The 18,089-nt window shown below is 36.2% G+C and overlaps 2 protein-coding genes across 4 annotated transcripts; one reads left to right on the forward strand and one right to left on the reverse strand.

Moving 5' to 3' along the window:
• The first annotated feature begins 429 nt into the window (after window positions 1-429).
• Window positions 430-4,128, forward strand: LOC124839627 (putative inactive receptor kinase At5g67200). The gene is made up of 2 exons (XM_047315510.2): window positions 430-2,152; window positions 3,304-4,128. Exons 1-2 carry the CDS (start codon window positions 571-573, stop codon window positions 3,882-3,884), a joined length of 2,163 nt encoding a protein of 720 aa, XP_047171466.1. The 5' UTR covers window positions 430-570; the 3' UTR covers window positions 3,885-4,128.
• Window positions 4,129-5,941: 1,813 nt separating this feature from the next.
• LOC124839622 (kinesin-like protein KIN-4A) lies at window positions 5,942-17,551 on the reverse strand. Of its 3 annotated transcripts, none has more exons than XM_088107288.1 (26): window positions 17,176-17,551; window positions 16,021-16,167; window positions 15,788-15,937; window positions 15,398-15,651; window positions 14,769-14,950; window positions 14,561-14,685; window positions 13,798-13,834; window positions 13,275-13,366; window positions 13,067-13,174; window positions 12,816-12,929; window positions 12,553-12,640; window positions 12,343-12,455; window positions 11,828-11,926; window positions 11,636-11,749; window positions 11,410-11,526; window positions 11,247-11,327; window positions 10,904-10,975; window positions 9,822-9,915; window positions 9,575-9,606; window positions 9,398-9,495; window positions 9,219-9,314; window positions 8,850-9,071; window positions 8,540-8,702; window positions 7,100-7,255; window positions 6,712-7,021; window positions 5,942-6,458 (listed from the first exon to the last, which is right to left on the reverse strand). In XM_088107288.1, exons 1-25 carry the CDS (start codon window positions 17,290-17,292, stop codon window positions 6,806-6,808), a joined length of 3,087 nt encoding a protein of 1,028 aa, XP_087963414.1. In that variant the 5' UTR covers window positions 17,293-17,551; the 3' UTR covers window positions 5,942-6,458; window positions 6,712-6,805. The 3 variants fall into 3 exon arrangements, with proteins under 3 accessions (XP_087963414.1, XP_047171462.2, XP_047171461.2); XM_047315506.2 differs by having other exon boundaries at window positions 6,706-7,021; window positions 12,343-12,452; window positions 17,176-17,550; XM_047315505.2 differs by having other exon boundaries at window positions 6,706-7,021; window positions 17,176-17,550.
• Window positions 17,552-18,089: the final 538 nt, after the last annotated feature.

Below are 18,089 nucleotides of genomic sequence, written 5' to 3' on the forward strand. Positions count from 1 at the left end.
ATATATTATTATTATCATCATATTACAAATTAATTATCAATTAATTGTATATAGAAAAGGTTGTAAAATTATCGTTTTCCTGTAGAAAAAAATGGTTATCACGACATCTTTTTTCTGAATGCATGTGATACGATTGCCACATTTTAGAGTGGATGCTAAAGTTTTGTTTAAGTTAACAATAAGACAAAACTAGGTTTTTGCATAGGTTTTTATATACCTATAAAGTTAAGGCTGAGTGCTAATAAACTTAATCGTGTCAAATGAAGTTTTTTTTTCATGTTTCATTATACTACGATTACAGTTCAAAGATGAGTAAAATTAGTATAAATAATATAATTTTCGTTTAGGAATCAAGGTAATTAATGAACACTTTCTAATAAAACTATAATTTCCAATAATAAAAAGATAAATAAATACTAATTTTGTTATTGAAAATGGATAGTGAGTAGTGGGGAGAAATATTTTTGAATGGAAACATAGCTTAATATTGTGATGAGAGGAGGCAAAGCGCCATAGATGTAAGTTTAGATGTTGCTCCCTCTGTACCTATTTTCACGTGATGTCTGACCTATGTGGTCAGACATCTGCATCCTCTTCTTGTCACCTGTTCTCTCTCTTGTAAAACGCAAAAACTCCATTCCTAGTAGCCAAGCGGAGCGTATCGAATGGACAAATCCCCAATTGCTTTATCAACACACCAAAAACTTCATTCAGTCTTCGCCACCCTGTTCTGAGGTTGCTCCGACAATGCCGAACACAAACCATCCATTCCCATTACTGGTACTGCTTCTGCTCCTGCCACTGCACGCTTCTTGCTACGCACATTCCTCCCAACTCCATCGTCATATTCCGCCGTTAGTTTTCACGGACGCCCACGCCCTCCTCGCCTTCAAACTTAAAGCCGACGTAAACGACCACCTTGACTTCTCCCCCCTCACGCGCGGCCTCCGCTTCTGCACGTGGCAGGGCGTCATATGCAACGGCCCCAAAGTAGAGCGTCTCATTCTCCAGGGCTTAGATCTCGGCGGCGTTTGGGCTCCAAACACACTCACGCGTCTCGACCAGCTCCGAGTTCTCAGTTTACAGAACAACTCACTCACGGGAACCATCCCGGACCTCAGCGCTCTCTCCAATCTCAAAAGCCTCTTCCTCGACAACAACCGATTCACCGGTTCTCTCCCTCCTTCACTCTTCTCTCTCCACCGTTTACGAAACTTGGATTTCTCTCACAACAATCTCTCTGGACCTATCTCTGCTGCCTTCACTAACCTAGATCGTCTTCACACACTCCGTCTTAGTTATAACGCTTTTAGCGGTTCAGTCCCTCCGTTTAACCAGTCCTCTCTCAGAATACTTGAAATCTCCCGCAACAACCTCTCCGGCGCGATTCCGGTGACGCCGACGCTGTTTCGTTTTCCGCCGTCTTCCTTTGCGTTCAACCCTAACCTCTGCGGTGAAATCATCCGCGTGCAATGCCGTCCTGCGCAGCCTTTCTTCGGGTCCGCTGGGCCACCTAAGGCGCCACTCGGTCAGAGCGCGCAGGTGCACGGCGTCAGTGGCTTAATCAGACAGCCGTACGCGAAGAAGCGGCGCGACCGACGGGCTGTGATAATCGGATTCTCCGCCGGCGTGTTCGTTCTAGTTTGCTCGCTGGTGTGCTTCGCGGCGGCGGTGAGGAAGCAGAGGAGCCGGTGCAATAAGGACCGGCCGTGCGGGATGATGGCGGCGGATGCGGCAGCGACGGCGGAGGCCGCGGCAGTGATGCGGATGGAGATGGAGAGAGAGTTGGAAGAGAAGGTGAAGAGAGCGGAGGTGGCGAAGAGTGGGAGTTTGGTATTCTGTGCGGGTGAGGCGCAGGTGTATACGCTGGACCAGTTGATGAAGGGTTCCGCGGAGCTTTTAGGGAGAGGGTGTTTGGGAACCACGTACAAGGCAGCTCTTGATAACCGTCTGATGGTGACGGTGAAGCGCCTTGATGCGGGGAAAATGGCTGCCCATGCAACGAAGGAAGTGTTCGAGCGACACATGGAATCCGTGGGTGGGCTTCGACACTCCAATTTGGTTCCTCTTAGGGCGTATTTCCAGGCCAAGCAAGAGAGGCTCATTATCTATGACTTTCAGCCCAATGGCAGTCTCTTCTCCCTCATACACGGTATGGTACCCTTCTCAAACTCACTGAGTTAGCGAGCGAACCTTCGCCACTCTGACTCGTTTCACCCATTTTAAATTTTAATAATAATAACAAAATTATTAAATGTATTTGTGCGTGGAAAGTTTTTGAAATTCTCTTTTGCATGTGATTGCATTTTTGGATTTGATAGCGGTTAAGCTTTTCATCCAGCAGCGAGAATCTTGTTGACTAGTGACTACGTGGGAATAGGAATTGGTTTTGTTATATGTGGATCAGTGGATTATTTTAAGATTGGACGGGGAATTTTAATTTATAATTAATGAAAACATGGGTCTATTGGCTACTGAATAGTCTTTTTGAAGTGTCTGGTCCGTGTCGTTTAGCCAGCTAGCTGTTTTCACCTTTCTTTTTTTTCGGTCCTATGCCTTTGTAAGCGATGAGGACAGATGGTATTACTGGAGAATGCTTTTTCTTTGTAACACCAGCTAATAGATGGCAATGGTATTTGGACTTTGGCAGTTGGGGCGGGTAGCTTGTTAATTGTATTGGCAGATTCCTGTTGAATTCAGGACAGGTAGATTCCATTGAAAGGTAAAGATGGGCATCACTGTGTGGGGCTGATGATGGTACGTGCATTCATAAACCATTAAGTCTTTATAGCCGTTGAACTGGAAAAAGATCTGACCTTTTGATTTAGGAGTTTCAAAATCACTGAACCCTTTTGGCCGTATGCAGGCGGTGGAACCCAAGGTGGTCGGAGATTTTAAATTTCTGACGTTTGTCTGTCTGATTTTTAAATTTCTGACGTTTATCTGATCACTGAATCAATCTACTTCTGTTTTTTTCTGCTTCTATCGCTTGTACTGTATTTCCTCGGTGAAAACTGTGAGATCGTAAACTGATCTCTGTGGGGCTTCGGTGTTGAATTGAATTTCCCTAGATGCAACCACAATGCGATGAATCAACTACCAATATTTATACCTAACTTCATATTTCTTTTTATCTTTTCTATTAGCATTAGGCTTGATTGTTGCTTTTAATTTCCTATTATGCTGTCAAAATGAGTAATCCAATACATACTTTAATGGTGTGATTCATGCTCAGACGCATAATGAACAAACATAACATTATAGAAGAAATAGTTTGTTGATGATTGGTAATTTTTTGTGCAGGATCGAGATCAAGCAGGGCAAGGCCATTACACTGGACATCATGCTTAAAAATAGCAGAGGACGTAGCACAAGGTCTGGCCTTCATCCACCAGGCATGGAGACTAGTCCATGGCAATCTGAAGTCCACGAATGTTCTTCTTGGACCTGATTTCGAGGCATGCATCACAGATTACTGCCTCTCCGTGTTGACACACCCATCCACATTTGATGAAGACGGCGATTCAGCAGCGTACAGAGCTCCAGAAACTCGCAACCCCAATCATCAGCCAACCCACAAATCCGATGTTTATGCCTACGGGATTTTGTTGCTTGAGCTTCTGACTGGGAAATTTCCCTCCGAGCTTCCATTTATGGTTCCTGGTGACATGTCAAGTTGGGTGAGGTCCATAAGGGATGACAATGGGGGCGAAGATAGCCGAATGGACATGCTTCTTCAGGTGGCTACAACTTGTAGCTTGACCTCACCGGAGCAGAGGCCAACTATGTGGCAGGTCTTGAAGATGTTGCAGGAAATCAAAGAAATTGTACTATTGGAGGATACCAGTGAATTGGAACTGCGCAGTGGTGATGACATGCCTTAGTCTTATTCTATTTTATTTTTCCAAAAATTTTCGGTTTAATTATGTGATAAACTGTGGATAGATGGACAAAATATTAGTAAACTGGGGTAAAAAATTTAAGAAAGAAATCCATAAATTATACTTTGTTGTACTACTTAAATAGACTTTACCATCTTGGTAGATTGTGGAGGGTTCATAACGTCCCATTTTGGGCTTGTATATTGCTGCTGGAGAGTAAATATTTTTCATTTTTCTTTCTTTTCCAGAGTTTTTGTTTAGTCGTATTATGAAACTCTACCTAAAAGGCTATCCATTAAGGGATATGATTTATCTAAAAGACTGGGAATTCACTACCTGCCATTTTCAAATGACTTAGTCAGTTAATGGTCAATTTATATCATGAAATTATTGGTTGTTATAATATGTCTTTGAAATTATGAAATTTGGTTTTTTTTATAAAATGATAATTCATCGCTCATTTCAATCTCTCTTGAGAATAAGGTTTGTTTCTTTACATTAAAATGAAATTAATTTTCAGTTATTAATTCACAATTTTAGTACATGCACTTTTAGTATTTTTGTTTCATACTTAAAATTATAATTTTAATCCACTATTTATTTACATGTTTATTGATTTTTATATTTTAATAAATTAAACTTTATTAGTACTTTAAAAATTGTGCGGTTTGGAATTTAAATAAATTAAATTAAAAAGTAAACCGCATGTATAATTAATAATGAAACCACAGGTATGATTATTTTTTTAAAATTGTAGGACAATATATAAAAAAAAATCAACAATACAAATAAAAAAAAAAAACAACTTCTCTTGCCTAATCTACATGCTGCGAAAATGATCCTATAAATATCATGAATTTGCTTGAAATTGGTTAAATGTTGTGATACATCTAAATTGAAGATGACGATCAACATGTTTTGGAATGATGTGGAAACCAGAATGTGTAATGAATTGGTGAAAAGTTCAAAAGAAGACGACGAGCCTTAGTTGATCGTATCGTCAACATAATGAGAAACATTTGTGTCGGATAACCTAGATGATGTGGGCAAGTATGGCAGAGGAACTGACATCTTATATGCAAGATGTGACATCTCACGTTTGCCTTAGATACTCATCACAACAAATACCAATTTTTAACTTGATGAAAAGTCACTTCATAGTTATAAGTTTATAAGGAAAACAAATTAACGCCTTCTAAAAATAATAATTTCTTCTAATACGAGAATCTCAACCATCTTATTTGTATTTGTTCCTGTTAAGACTGGAAAAATGTTTAAGCCAGAAATATTCAAATGTTCTCCCCCTCACAATGTTAACTGAGAAGTTATGTTTATAGAGTTAGAAATAGTTACCATCCATTCTTATTATAAAAATAGAGAGGTTGTGGGTATGTGAAATAAGAATAAATAAAATTAAGATTTTCTTTTCTTAAGTGGGTCTTGAGTTCAATTTTCGAAATCAAAATATATTAGACATTTTTTATCCTAAGATTGGATTGACCAATATTCAAGCTTATATATCCCGTAAACACTTCATGCCATGATTACTAAACTTTTTAATTTGATTTTGTCCTCTGTTAATTAACTCATCTTAATAGTAGTAAGAAGACATGGGTTTCTCCAACGGGTTAAAGTACGAGTATTTCTCCACATTTCTTCCTGTATTCTTACATTTTAAAAAATTCTAAAACTATTCTTATATTTTAAAAAGTCCTACACTTTATGAATTTTGAAATTCGTTCAAAAAGAACTTTCAATAAATTTTTTTGAAAACTTCAACTGATTTCAAAATTTATTAAAAAAGATTATTTTAAAAATGTAGAGATACAAAAACAAACACTCTTAAAATATATTTAAACTAGATTACAGTAGTCCAACAGCACGTTGACTTTTCCCAGCCCAACATGTAATCAGTCCCTTACACACCGTTTAAAATGCACAAATTTTTTTTTAAGAAAACTTAATAGATTTCTCACACATGTAATCCTTAAAATTTACTAGTAAATTGATATTTTAATATCTCAATTCAATTCAGTACGCGTAATAGGAGGTTTACGATGATAAGATGAAACAGTAGCTTACGTTATTATAATACAATCTGTATGGTAAAATATCTTTCAATATAGCAGCTAACTTTCTTTACACACACGAAGCACTAGAGAACTAAAAAACTACCCAGGAATTTCCTTCTGTTATGTGACAAATGCTACAACATAGAACCTATAAACAAAAATCAATTTTCTTAAACACAATAGGACCGTAAGAGCTTGCAATAAAGAATAACATACACAATAAGCTTCCCAAGACTTGACAAAAAATTCTTTCCTTTGTTTCTTGTACTGTTAGTATGAACAGACTATTTTCCAAGATAGTTTGTCTGTCCAGAATCTACGATTGTCTTCAAGCAAGCGACATCTTCGTTTTTCATTATTTGGGTAGCGCTGTCCAAACATTACATTGCAACATACCTCCAAGATCATCCATATGCACAAAATTATGGCAAAATTTCCAAGATCTGGACAGCATTATTCAAGACTGGCAGGTATATACATTGCTTCAGCAACCAATTATATTACACTGTTGCAAGAAACGATGAATGTCAGATCAATACCATACTAAACTTTTTTGGATAATAATGTTCGAGTTATATATACTAACAATTAGCACAAAATATAGCAAAAATGAAAAGTTGAAAGGTCGGATATCTATTCGTTTAAAGAATATTGGACTATACAATTTTTCTCGAGACCACAGGTTTGGCAGTGGTTTGCAAGAAGTTTTAACTGAAGACAAATTTAAAAAAGAATGGTCATCACTAATTTACCTGTACCTAGTGCTCTGTTATTTCCAATGCCATGTGTCTAGGATAATTCTTGTGGTTCGAAAAATACCGAGCCACATGAATAGGCTGATCCTAAAACAGATCACCTGATACGTGGCAAAGCCTGTGAGCGTGGTTTTGTTCTCATGATCGTCTCATCACTATGTCGTATCCATTCTGAAAGTCTCCATGGTTTCTGCCATTTCCACTTGAATTGTAGCAGCCACTGGTGATGACTTCTTTTCCACCTCCATAACTTTCCAGAAGCTTGTCCTACCATTGCTAGTTTTTTCATTGACAGGTGTCCGATGGGTATCATCTACATTAACAGTAAATTCACAACCGTGCCCAATAAAAGCCGTAAACCGATTCAAGTGAAGAATGAAGATTAACTTACCTTTCTACCCTGATCTACAAATGCTGCCGATTCCCTCACCAACCCATTGGCAACCCCTGGCGTGTATTTTAGCTGTTTAGGCACTGGCATAGACATTGGAGATAAAGGCCCTTTCATGTCTTCAGCTTGTTGTTTCAATGGATTAGGGGAGTCACCCTGTTGAAGTTGAATGATGATAAATTAAGTAGCTAACTACTTGCAAAGGAAGCAATAACTTGATAACCACTGCTATGATATACAAAAGTAAAATAACGCAACCAAAAGTTTGCTGTAACCATCACAAAATATCAGCTGCAATTCATCAAGACAATAATTAGCAGAATCCTAATGGAGGAGACAGTTCTGACTCATGATAAAGTATGAAGCTATCAGAACATCCTCAATTATAGTTTAAGCACTGTAACATGATTGTCCTTTGCTACTAATAATTACTATAAACCTTAAAATTATACTAAATAGATGTTAACCTTCAACTTAAATTCGTTTTTAATCAAGCACCGAAGGTCTTGTATTCAGGTAACAGAAACATCAATGAAGTGTAAGCCTAAAGATCAAAGAATCTCACTATTTTGGTTTACTTCGATTTCTGGGCTTGATTCTACTAGTTCAAGAAATTACTAGACTTGATATTTGAAGGTACAAGGATTAGAATTAGCCAGTTGTTACTTCTGTTCATATTATAGTCCTTAGAAGTATTTTGATAATTTTGTCAAGATTTAGAAGGTCAAGTCGTGAGGCATAGTCGGTTGAGTTAATGAGGAATTGAAAATAAGATGGAAACTTTGGTCAAGCTTTGCACTTGTAAAACAACAAATAGGGAGTGGCTGATGGTGGAATACGACTTTTCTTTGACTCTATCCAGCCAAATAATATTGTCTCTCCGTGTCACCAAGAGGTGTGATGAACTAACGACCTTTTATGTGATACCCAATAACTGAAGAACTTAAGGTACGCTAACAGAGTTAATACTGCTATAAGCCTAATTTTTTTTTTCGACTCAGTCAGCTGCCTGGATCCGACTCTTTGACAGACAACACTACAATTATTATTCTTTTAAATCCCAGTCGGTTTTGGCTTGAATCTACTCTAGAACCCATCAAATCCTAAATCCAAAATTTGCCGACTGCTTACAGCCGGGAGCACTACTCAAAATCAATAACTAAGCACAAAAATGTAAGAGTTCAAGTACCTCTGTTCCCTAATTATAGGCTTAGTTAGCAGACGACTCAACAACTAGTTATATATTTATTTTAAACCATATTTGATTCTCGCTTGAATCTGTTATAAAATCCATCCAATCCTAAATCTAATTTTGCACTGTTCACATCGAGGGAGCAGCACTCATTCCATATTTAGGCACCGAAGTATATCTCCAGAATGTCTCCCAAAATCACAGGCTTCTTATTGGCATATGATGCCTCACCGAGTAGCAAGTCTTACCGAAGGTGGTGTAGCCAGTGTGCTTCCATTAGCTTGTTCTCTCACTTTTAGTTCCTTCTCAATTTCTTTTCTCTTCATCTCACTTTGCCGTAAGAGACCAACGAGTTCTTTTATTTGATCTTTCATTTCCCTGATCTCCATGTCCTTCTCCCAGAGTTGGCACCTATTGTCAACACAGAAATTCATAACGGTATACAGTATCACAATTGTGCCTTGTTCAATTAGAAAATTGTTTAGTTATCTTATTTATAGAGAATTGAAAGAAAAAAATATAATTAATGATCGAGAGAAAAGGTATAGGTCAAAGGACCTAGCATCTGCAACAGAATTAAACATATATTGAAGCAAATTCTTCGCTTCTCCCATTGAACGCAATTGATTCCAGCGTCCACGATTAGAGAAGGCTCTTTCTCGTTCTTCTGCCTCAGAAAGTTGAGAAGCCATTGCAACAAGTGAATTAGATGATATACTCAGCATGTTCTCAAGGGAAGCTATTCTGGCCATTCTTGCATTTGGTGACATGGAGGATGCCCTGGGAAATACAATTTTAAAAGCAGCCAGGAAAACACGTTATCCATCATATATTCTATGCATCACTACCTCAAAGATCAAATATTTTTGAGAACTTAAGAGGAAGACTTGACAAATTAAATTAACTTTTTTTCAAAAGAAATAGTACCTGGCAAATCCATTCTTTCTTGGAGGACTGAGACCCTTTGCAGCAAACTCATTTACTTGCTTCAGCATGGCTAATTCATCTGCAAGGGCAGCTCGCCTGAAGATTGCACCATAATATTATAGACTATCCAATATAGATCAATCAGAAGAAAAAATAAGTACTGGACGTGTGTTACATACACTTGGCTCTGTTTCTCATACTCAAAACGGACTTCGTGCTCCTTTACCATAACTTCTAGCTCATGATCAAGCCACCGTTGTAAAGACTTCTCATTGCTCTAAACATGAAGCTCAAAAACTTTGTTAAGACCACATGATACTAAAGCAAATCTAAGAGAAAGAAGAAGAGCTCATTACCTGACCATTTGTTCCACTTCCATTCGTTGTAACTGAAAGATGAAAAATAATTAGAAAAATAACAAAAGAGTAAATGCAATGATACTACCATGCAATTCATTAGTGGACTGTTTTTCTATTTAGACATTTCAAAAGCACATCACATTTAAGCCACACCTGATTCTTTTAATATCCCATACGGATGAAAATATATATAAAAATAAATAAATAAATAAGCATCGTCCGTCCACGTAAAAAAAAATCACACCTGAAGTCTCTCGGCCTGAAGTTTTACGTGCTTCTAACAACTCCTTTAACCTCTTGGTAGCCATCGCAGCTTCTTCAGTTTTTCTCTGAAGAACCTGAAATATATACACACTTTGCATGACAATCACAAAAATCAACAATAACATCAATTTGTGGTTCTGTGAATCTTTTCCTTTTTCCTATACAAAGATTTATGCACTTTTTAGCGGAAAAGATAAACGGAAGAATTTACCACATGTCTATTCGATTTACAATTTCAAATCACAAAAATAGAAATATGTTTTATTCAACTTAAAAACAAGAACTGAATTTCTGTATATAATTTTAAGATCGAGTAAACATTATGAAATGCATGCATTCAACTTCTTTTTTAAACATGATTTATTTTGGGGAAAACGTTTTCGAAGATAGTGCACCAGTTTCCTAAATCTGCTTATGTTACCATTCTCACATGTAACCTATTTGAAATAATATTTTGAAAATAACTATGCAGTATTGATTAAATTAACTGACACGATACCATGCAACAGCAATTTGGTTACCTTGGCAATTCGTTCCATCTTGCGGTTCAGAATAAAGACTTCGATGCATTATAGCATATTTTCTTTTCTTTTCATTACCTTTGTTTGAATAAAAAGCTCAAACATAAAATAGAAAGGCAGACTTTAACAGTCTCTTGGTAATTAACACGTGCCACATGCAAAAAGTTCCCCAACTCCCTGCTAAATAAAGCCACTGGGTAGGCCGGGGGGAACTGTACCACCAGTTTCCTCAGTGATATTTATCCATAATGTAAACAAAATCATCATTCTTGAAGATTAAAAATTATTAATAATTTGAGGTAAGCAATTTTCTCAATATCAAAGTTCAAAGTGTATCTATTGCTAAAAAGTACGCATACATTTTAAATACTTGCAGGAGTAAACGCTTAGGGGAGGCCAGCCTATAAACGCTTAAAAACCACTCTAATTTGCCAAACATATAAAAACTCAATTTCATATCGCATATTAGATTAATTTTATAATGAAAAGCAAAACCATTATCTAAAACATAGTAGCAATGAAACAACTTAGAAATACTTGCCAATTTCTGCCGCTGATTTAAAGCTTGCAGCTTGTGTCTTTCATACTCATTTCTTCTTCCCTCCTTCTTTAACTGTTTTGCAAAGAAAAAGTGATCAATTATCATGTTTACAGTAAATATATGAAGTGATCATGGCCTCTACATCTAACTTCTTTATTTGTTATTTGCAAACTTTTGAGCAGTCAGGTCTTGAAACTTTAAATTATGCATGAATTGATGTTTATTATTTTACAAAGAAACATCAAATTAGTCATGAAGAAAATATTTCAATTTGGGAAAAAAAAAATAAAGCATTTTAAGATGTTTATTCAGTTAATTGAAAAAAAGAAAAAGCTTGTCATACTTGCAATAACTCTTTCTCTCTTGAAGCCTTCCACTGCCGAAACTGTTCTGATTCTTGTTTTATCCTTTGCTGCAATTGAACCTGCAATATTATTCAGGTTATAACAGAGATAATATATTAAGAGATTTTTATAACCTTGATTTGAAGAAATACAACAGTCAACCTTTTGAGCCTTTATACACTGTATTTCATCTTGCAGTCTCTTTGCTGCTTCATCACTTTTTTGCTTTTGCTTCAGAAGCTGGACCTGACTCTCTTGCTTCTTCTTCAGATCCATAATCTTTTGGGCAGGGTTTTGAAATTTTTTTCGTAATTTAGAATATCTTTCAATTTAAATCTGGAACTGAAAATAAATTTAAATATTAATGCGAAAATTGAGAAGGAGGCACCTGTGCTTCAAGTGCTTTCAATTTTTGGGCGTGAATATCCTCTAATTTCTGTGTTTGTCCATCAGAATTGGCAGCGAGATTTTCAACTTCTGCCAAAAGACAATCTCTCTCTCGCTGCATTCATAAATCAAGTGCATAAATCAATATAATTTTTAAGTAGCGTAAAATAAATTTGCATAACTTATATCGAACCTGCACTACTCTCTTCTCATCTTCCAATTCCGTTATCTTTCTACCAAAATGCTGCTTGAGTACTTCGGCATCAGATATTCCAAAAAGCTTCATCTCGGACTGCCCAGATATTAATAAAAAAAAATTAAATTAATAAAATAAAATACGCGACAGGTGAAGACATGGAAGAAATTTCTAAGAGAGCATAATTATAAGGTTTGTAAAAGAAACATTTTACAGCTTTAGTGATATGTTTTAGCTTTTGTTTCTCTTGTTAAATTATTAAGTTCCCGTATGATAAGATATTCTGATCATTTTTAGTAGCATAACAACCTTAAGAAGATATGTGACTTAGTTACAAAAAAAATGGATTCAAGTATAACACAAGTGGGAACAGTATTAAGCAGCAGAAATAAGTTTCTCATAATAAGGTTCACCAAATTAGAGAAAAGAAGTTGCTCATGGTACATAAAAATACACTACTGATTGATGCATAGTGTGTCACGGGTATGCATTCACGTAGACATTGCAACAACCTCTTTCTGTTGCAAGCGTTTATTCAATTCATGTAACTCTCTATCCATACTATTCTGCAGAAGTGTGTGCTCCCACTCTTTTGCTACTTCTTCTATTTCCCTAGAATCACCTGCTAAAAGGGCAAATAAAACCCTGAATCATTGCAGTTCAAACCACATTTGACTAAATAGCAGCAACAATATTTTAGAAATGCCAAAGAAGAGGCTTACCCACTGTTTCACTCATTGGATACTCAGCTTCTATGATAGGTAAGCTCCTCTTAATTGCATCAGTCTTCACAATGTATGTGTTACCATCCTGGAAAATAGTTTTAAACCACGCATGCATACATTATCAAGCCAATATCCTGAACTCACTTCATTAAGTGGACTGTAAATACCAAGATGAGATGAAAGGACAGACGCATCAAAACAGAAACTGAGAAAAATATCCTTAGTTGAATATGAAAAGTAAGACAAAGTAAGAGACATACATAAGCTTCCCTTTCACCTGGTTCTGCAATAGAACATCTACTACGGTATTCATGAAGTTCACGGCAAAGATCTTCATTAGCAGCTTCAAGCCAAGCAATTCTTTCCTTAAGGACCTATATAATAAGTTATAAAATTATTATATTTATGATAAATGCAAATCATCCATGGTACTACTAGCCCATTATAGGAAGTATATTGAAGTAATCAAGACATCAATCTCTTAAGATTGAAGTTAACTGGATCCCACTACCTGAACTTCCTCAGAAGAGCCACCAGCTCGAGCACAAAGTTCTGCCTGCAAATACTCTAGCTGTTGTCGCATTTTTAGCATCTCATTGGACATGGGGTCTCTATTGATCTACAGAAGAATCAATAAGCAAACATAAATCAAAATAAAATTATCTCAATTTTTCCAAAAGAAAAGAACAGATTTTTTTTTTTTTTTTGCAGATACTTACAACAGGCTTATTTTGGATATTGCGTGCACGATTTGCGTACTTCAAAGTGTTAAGGGTTTCCTCAGCATTAATATCAGCAGGACTTATACAAGCTGACAGAAATATTGTTTTACGTAAGAAGAAGAAGAACAAATTAACAGCAGCTTATATTAGATGAAACACGAAAGGTTTGGACGAAATCGGTAAAACAGAACAGAGCATCATTATTCTTGCCTTCAATCATTTATTACCAAAGAGGAGATGCAAGAAGTTCAAATCTGCTGAAAAATAATTATTTCCAGAGTAGGGAAAAGTTTGAGAATGAAAAACATAAAATCATAGTTTATGTGTTATCATGAAATTTGTTAATAATTTATAACATATCAAGCCACCCTGGAATATTAAGATTAAAGAATTTAAAAAGGCTAAGAAACAGATTGGCATCCTGAAGATTAGAAATGTTTCTTTGGAGCCAAATGCCGCTTAAGATACCCAAGAAATGTAGAAGTTATTGGAATACAAGAAAGAAAGAGAAACAACTAACCAATCATGACAGTTCTGCTGTTACCTCCTAGTGAATCCTGCAGAATCATTTAACTTTCATCTTTAAATATAAAATAATCAAACTAAAGATCAAAGAATGAAAACCAAATACAAAATACTTTACATACATATTTACTTTATATTGTCTTCTTTTATTAGCAATAATTATTTCTTTTCAGCAAAGCAATTGTAATATCAAAGAAAACCAAATACAAAATACTTTACATACATATTTACTTTATATTGTCTTCTTTTATTAGCAATAATTATTTCTTTTCACAAAAGCAATTGTAATATTTCAGTTGAGAATCACCCAACATACCATTTGACCAAGGGACGGAAAAGGGACATAATTCGGAATAAAAAATCTCAATTCTGTTAGAGAGGAAGTGGTGAGATCTAACAAAATGGGCGCTGTCATAAGGACATTGGAGATGGAGGACTTTTGGATCATGCAAGGGAACGATAATATGAAAATGGAGTGCTAGGGGAAGGGAAGGGGGCTTCATATTTTGGGGAAAGATTTGGGGTGTTGGCAGAGGAGCCTTCTTTGATATATTGTATTCTTACAGAATTTCGTTTCTGCAGTATTTGTTTAAAGCTCATGCTGTGAAAGAGCTTCCTATGAAATTATATGTTGATGTTTTTTGAGAAATGACAAATAGAGGGCACAATGATTATTATCCAAAAAAAGTACCACATACTTCATAATAAAGAAAAGTGAGTACAGAAAACTGAAAGGTGTGTATATAAAGATATCAAACCTGCAAAAGCCTAGTAAGCTTACTATCCCTATAAGGAACATGAACACCTTCCTTTCGCTTCTTTTCATCACCAAGTGCACTAATAACATTGCCAAGGGCTAGAAGGCCTTTGTTAATGTGAACTCCTGTTTGAAAGATTAAATGACCGGTGAATATGTTTTCTCAAAAACATACTTAACTTAAGGTGAAAAAAATGTCCCAAACTAACCTTCCTTAAAACGCAGACCATCAGACCCTGTTCTTTTAGCTCGTTCTGATCCAGCAAGATCTACTAAGTGTAACTTGGCACAAAGATACTCTTCATTCATGGTATCATTTAAACCACTCTCACCAGGACTATTCAGCTTTCGCATTTGTTCTAGGGTGATGGTGAAGATGGCATGAGATCGACTACACAAAAAGAAGAATAAGTAATAAAACTCCAGTAGAATAAACAGGAACAGCCGTTTAAGGCATTTTTTTTTTATCATAGACTAGTACCACGAAGTAAAATTTGTATGCTCTGATGTAAAAGTCTTTCACACTATCATTCAATCACATACTGTTGTGTATAATAAGTTTATAGGCTTTTATAATAACTGTTTTTAAAGTTATAAAAACGATAATTTATGTTCGATTGACAGTGTCAGATTTTTGTATTTAGTGCATAGAAATTTAACTATTCAGCTATTCACCGGTAACCAGAGATCCAAAAGTTAAAACATTTCTACATGGCTTATTACAAAGTCAGCCTTACCGTCAGATGCTTAAAAACAGCCGGTACACTTTAAAGGTGTATCCAATTTTAACATTTAGTTATAGGTAGTTCAAAGAAGAGAAGAAAAATGAATCGTCTACCTGGATTGGTTGTTCATATTTGTGCTCCCAGTTGCCCTGCTCAATGATCCCTGTTCCAGGCAAGCAGCCATTTCCTTTAGTGTTGTAACACTGACTTCAGTGGATCCTGCAAGGGTGATGACACCATTTGATGTCTCACGAATTTGTATTGGTGGCTTCCCAGGAGAGGTAATTTTTCCTGAATGTCCATTTGCAGTTTCTGGTTTGTTCATGGACGAGGGGTCCAACAAGTCTCTTACTTCTTCTTTAAGAATCTTTTCACAATTAAAGGTTATTGTCAAATACTTAATCTAAATGTTTTTTAACATATAAATTTTTTATTAGCTTCATTAACTAAAGAACAATCAAATTATGAAACTCATGCTGCAAATAATGAACTGATCAACAAACCTCAATAAAAGACACATGCAACTGAAAATCAATCTGGTGCTTTAGGGTCCCAATTTTGCTAAACAAAACGTTCATAACTTGAGGTATTATTCCTGTTTGGCAACCATCTTTAAAGCCAGTTCCCATGGTGTACGTTTTCCCAGAACCTGTCTGCAGTAGACTGAAACTGTAAAATGCAAAAAGAGACCATTGTAGTGGCATGTAACTTCCGTTCACTTTCATAGTAAGTATACCTGACCATAAGCGAGAACAGTAGCGTTATATCCTTGAAACAAACCATCAACAAGGGGAGCAACACATTCTTCAAACATGGCACTTGAGGGAGAACCAGTGCTTCCATAAACGTGATCAAATGTAAAGGAGTGAGCACCAATTTGTACCTGGATTGTGGTAACAATTATTAGCATATGAATCCCCAGCCAAATTTTTAGCCACTTAAAAATATATTATTATTATTATTAGTGGGTTCATTTTCCGATGATGGAGTCCCAGTGACTTGAAAATAAACCATACGCAGTTTGGGTCTATGCAAATATGTAAGTTACATGAAAATTATACTGAACGCTAGCTGCTAGATTTCTTTGAAAATAAGAGAATGACTGACATATTCCACTGTAATAGCTTTATTAATAAGAAGACGAAATTAGGACCTACTATTACAGAAAAAAAAATGAAGATGATAATATCAGACACGATGCATACAGTGCAAATTTAAATTGGAAACCGAGAAAAAGGCAAAAAATAATGCAGCAAGCAATTGAACCGAGGTTCTGATGACACAGAGAAACTGTAGAGCTATTTTTATTTCCTAAATCTCCCTGCCCTTGCTAATGAATCATGTTCAATTAGTGTGCCTTACCAAAGTTGAGAAGAATTGGCGAATTATTATCATAATACACACACATATGTGTACTGTTTAAAACACTGTATCTTAGTAACTGACGGGTTATGGATCGTACGAAAAAAAGGTGAAACTGTAAAACTGGATAAAAGCCTTCTTCTCCTTCTCTCGTTGAAAACACTAGTCGAAATATAGTTACCAAAAACAAACCCTGTCTATTTCCCCAAAATAACGTTTCAGAAACTTACGAATCAAGCCTAGGCTAGAATGTCAGGAGTCAGAAATAGACACAAGTCAAATATCCAAATTAGGTAAGTTTGTCAGATCACAAACAAAAGTAATTCCAATTCCAAACTCTGTAACACATGTTTTATAACGTAAGCAGTTTCGGATCCAGATCTCTCGCGTAAGAGGAAATTAATAGTAGCTAACAGCGGAACTCAAACAGTGTCAACAGTCAACGACAATGCGCTCTGTTCATTTTCACATTCGCCAATGGCGAAGTTTAAACGACAGCATTGAGCTGAGAGTGAGTAAGTAAGTGAACCTGCGGCTTCCCAGAAACGACGGTGACGCAATCTTTGCATCCTTGAAGCTTCTCATCGGCGATGAGTGGCCGAACATGGACCGCGACCTTAACGCAGCAATCTTCCCCTGCTTCCATGGGGAAGCAGCGTTGTAACAGAGAGACGCAGAGGAGAGCGAATCGGAGACGAATTCAGTTGCTCGAGAAAGAAAGTGTGAAGAAGAGAGAGAGAGATTGAGAGAGAGAGAAAAAAAGAGAGTGTGTTCTCCGACAATGTTAGAGAGAGAAAGCAATATAATTAGAAGTGGAGAGAGAGGGCGTGTGGGAAAAAGGGTAGTTGTGGAAACGAAAGGGTCTCATAAGCGAGCCGCGCCAGGCATCTGTAAGAACAACAACCACCATCATTTTCCCTTCACCTTCACTGCATTGTGGTCGCGTGCTTTCAACCTTTTCTCACCTTCTTTCCCAATTTACCCCTCCACAACGACCCTCTCCAACTGTACTCCCGCATCAAAGTTTCTCTTCCCGCTTTTACCATTTTACCCACACCTTCATTTTCTTAATGACCAAACAATCATTTTAGTGTATGAAAGCGTATTTAATTGTCCCATTAGTACGTACGTCCAACTAAAAAGCCATTAAATAGATATCTCAAATATTAACGTCATTAATTTAAATATACATAATAATGTATTTCATCTACCTGTTTAACTAGAAGGAAAATGAAAGAAAACGCCAAGAAAATAAAAAGAACTGTTTTTTTTATTCGAAAAAGTTATTTCTTAACAGAAAGTTAGGCATTAATTATACAAAATAGTTAACTGATTAAACTCTTTTGACAGATGCTGTTTCTTATATACACATGCATTAGACAAATTTACCTTAATTTTTTTTAATAAATAATATAGCAATGAAATACTTAATTGTATATGTAT

The sequence above is a fragment of the Vigna umbellata genome, chromosome 2 (genome assembly GCF_029865625.1).
Source record: "Vigna umbellata cultivar VRB3 chromosome 2, Vumbellata_1.0, whole genome shotgun sequence".
Classification (NCBI taxonomy): domain Eukaryota; kingdom Viridiplantae; phylum Streptophyta; class Magnoliopsida; order Fabales; family Fabaceae; genus Vigna; species Vigna umbellata.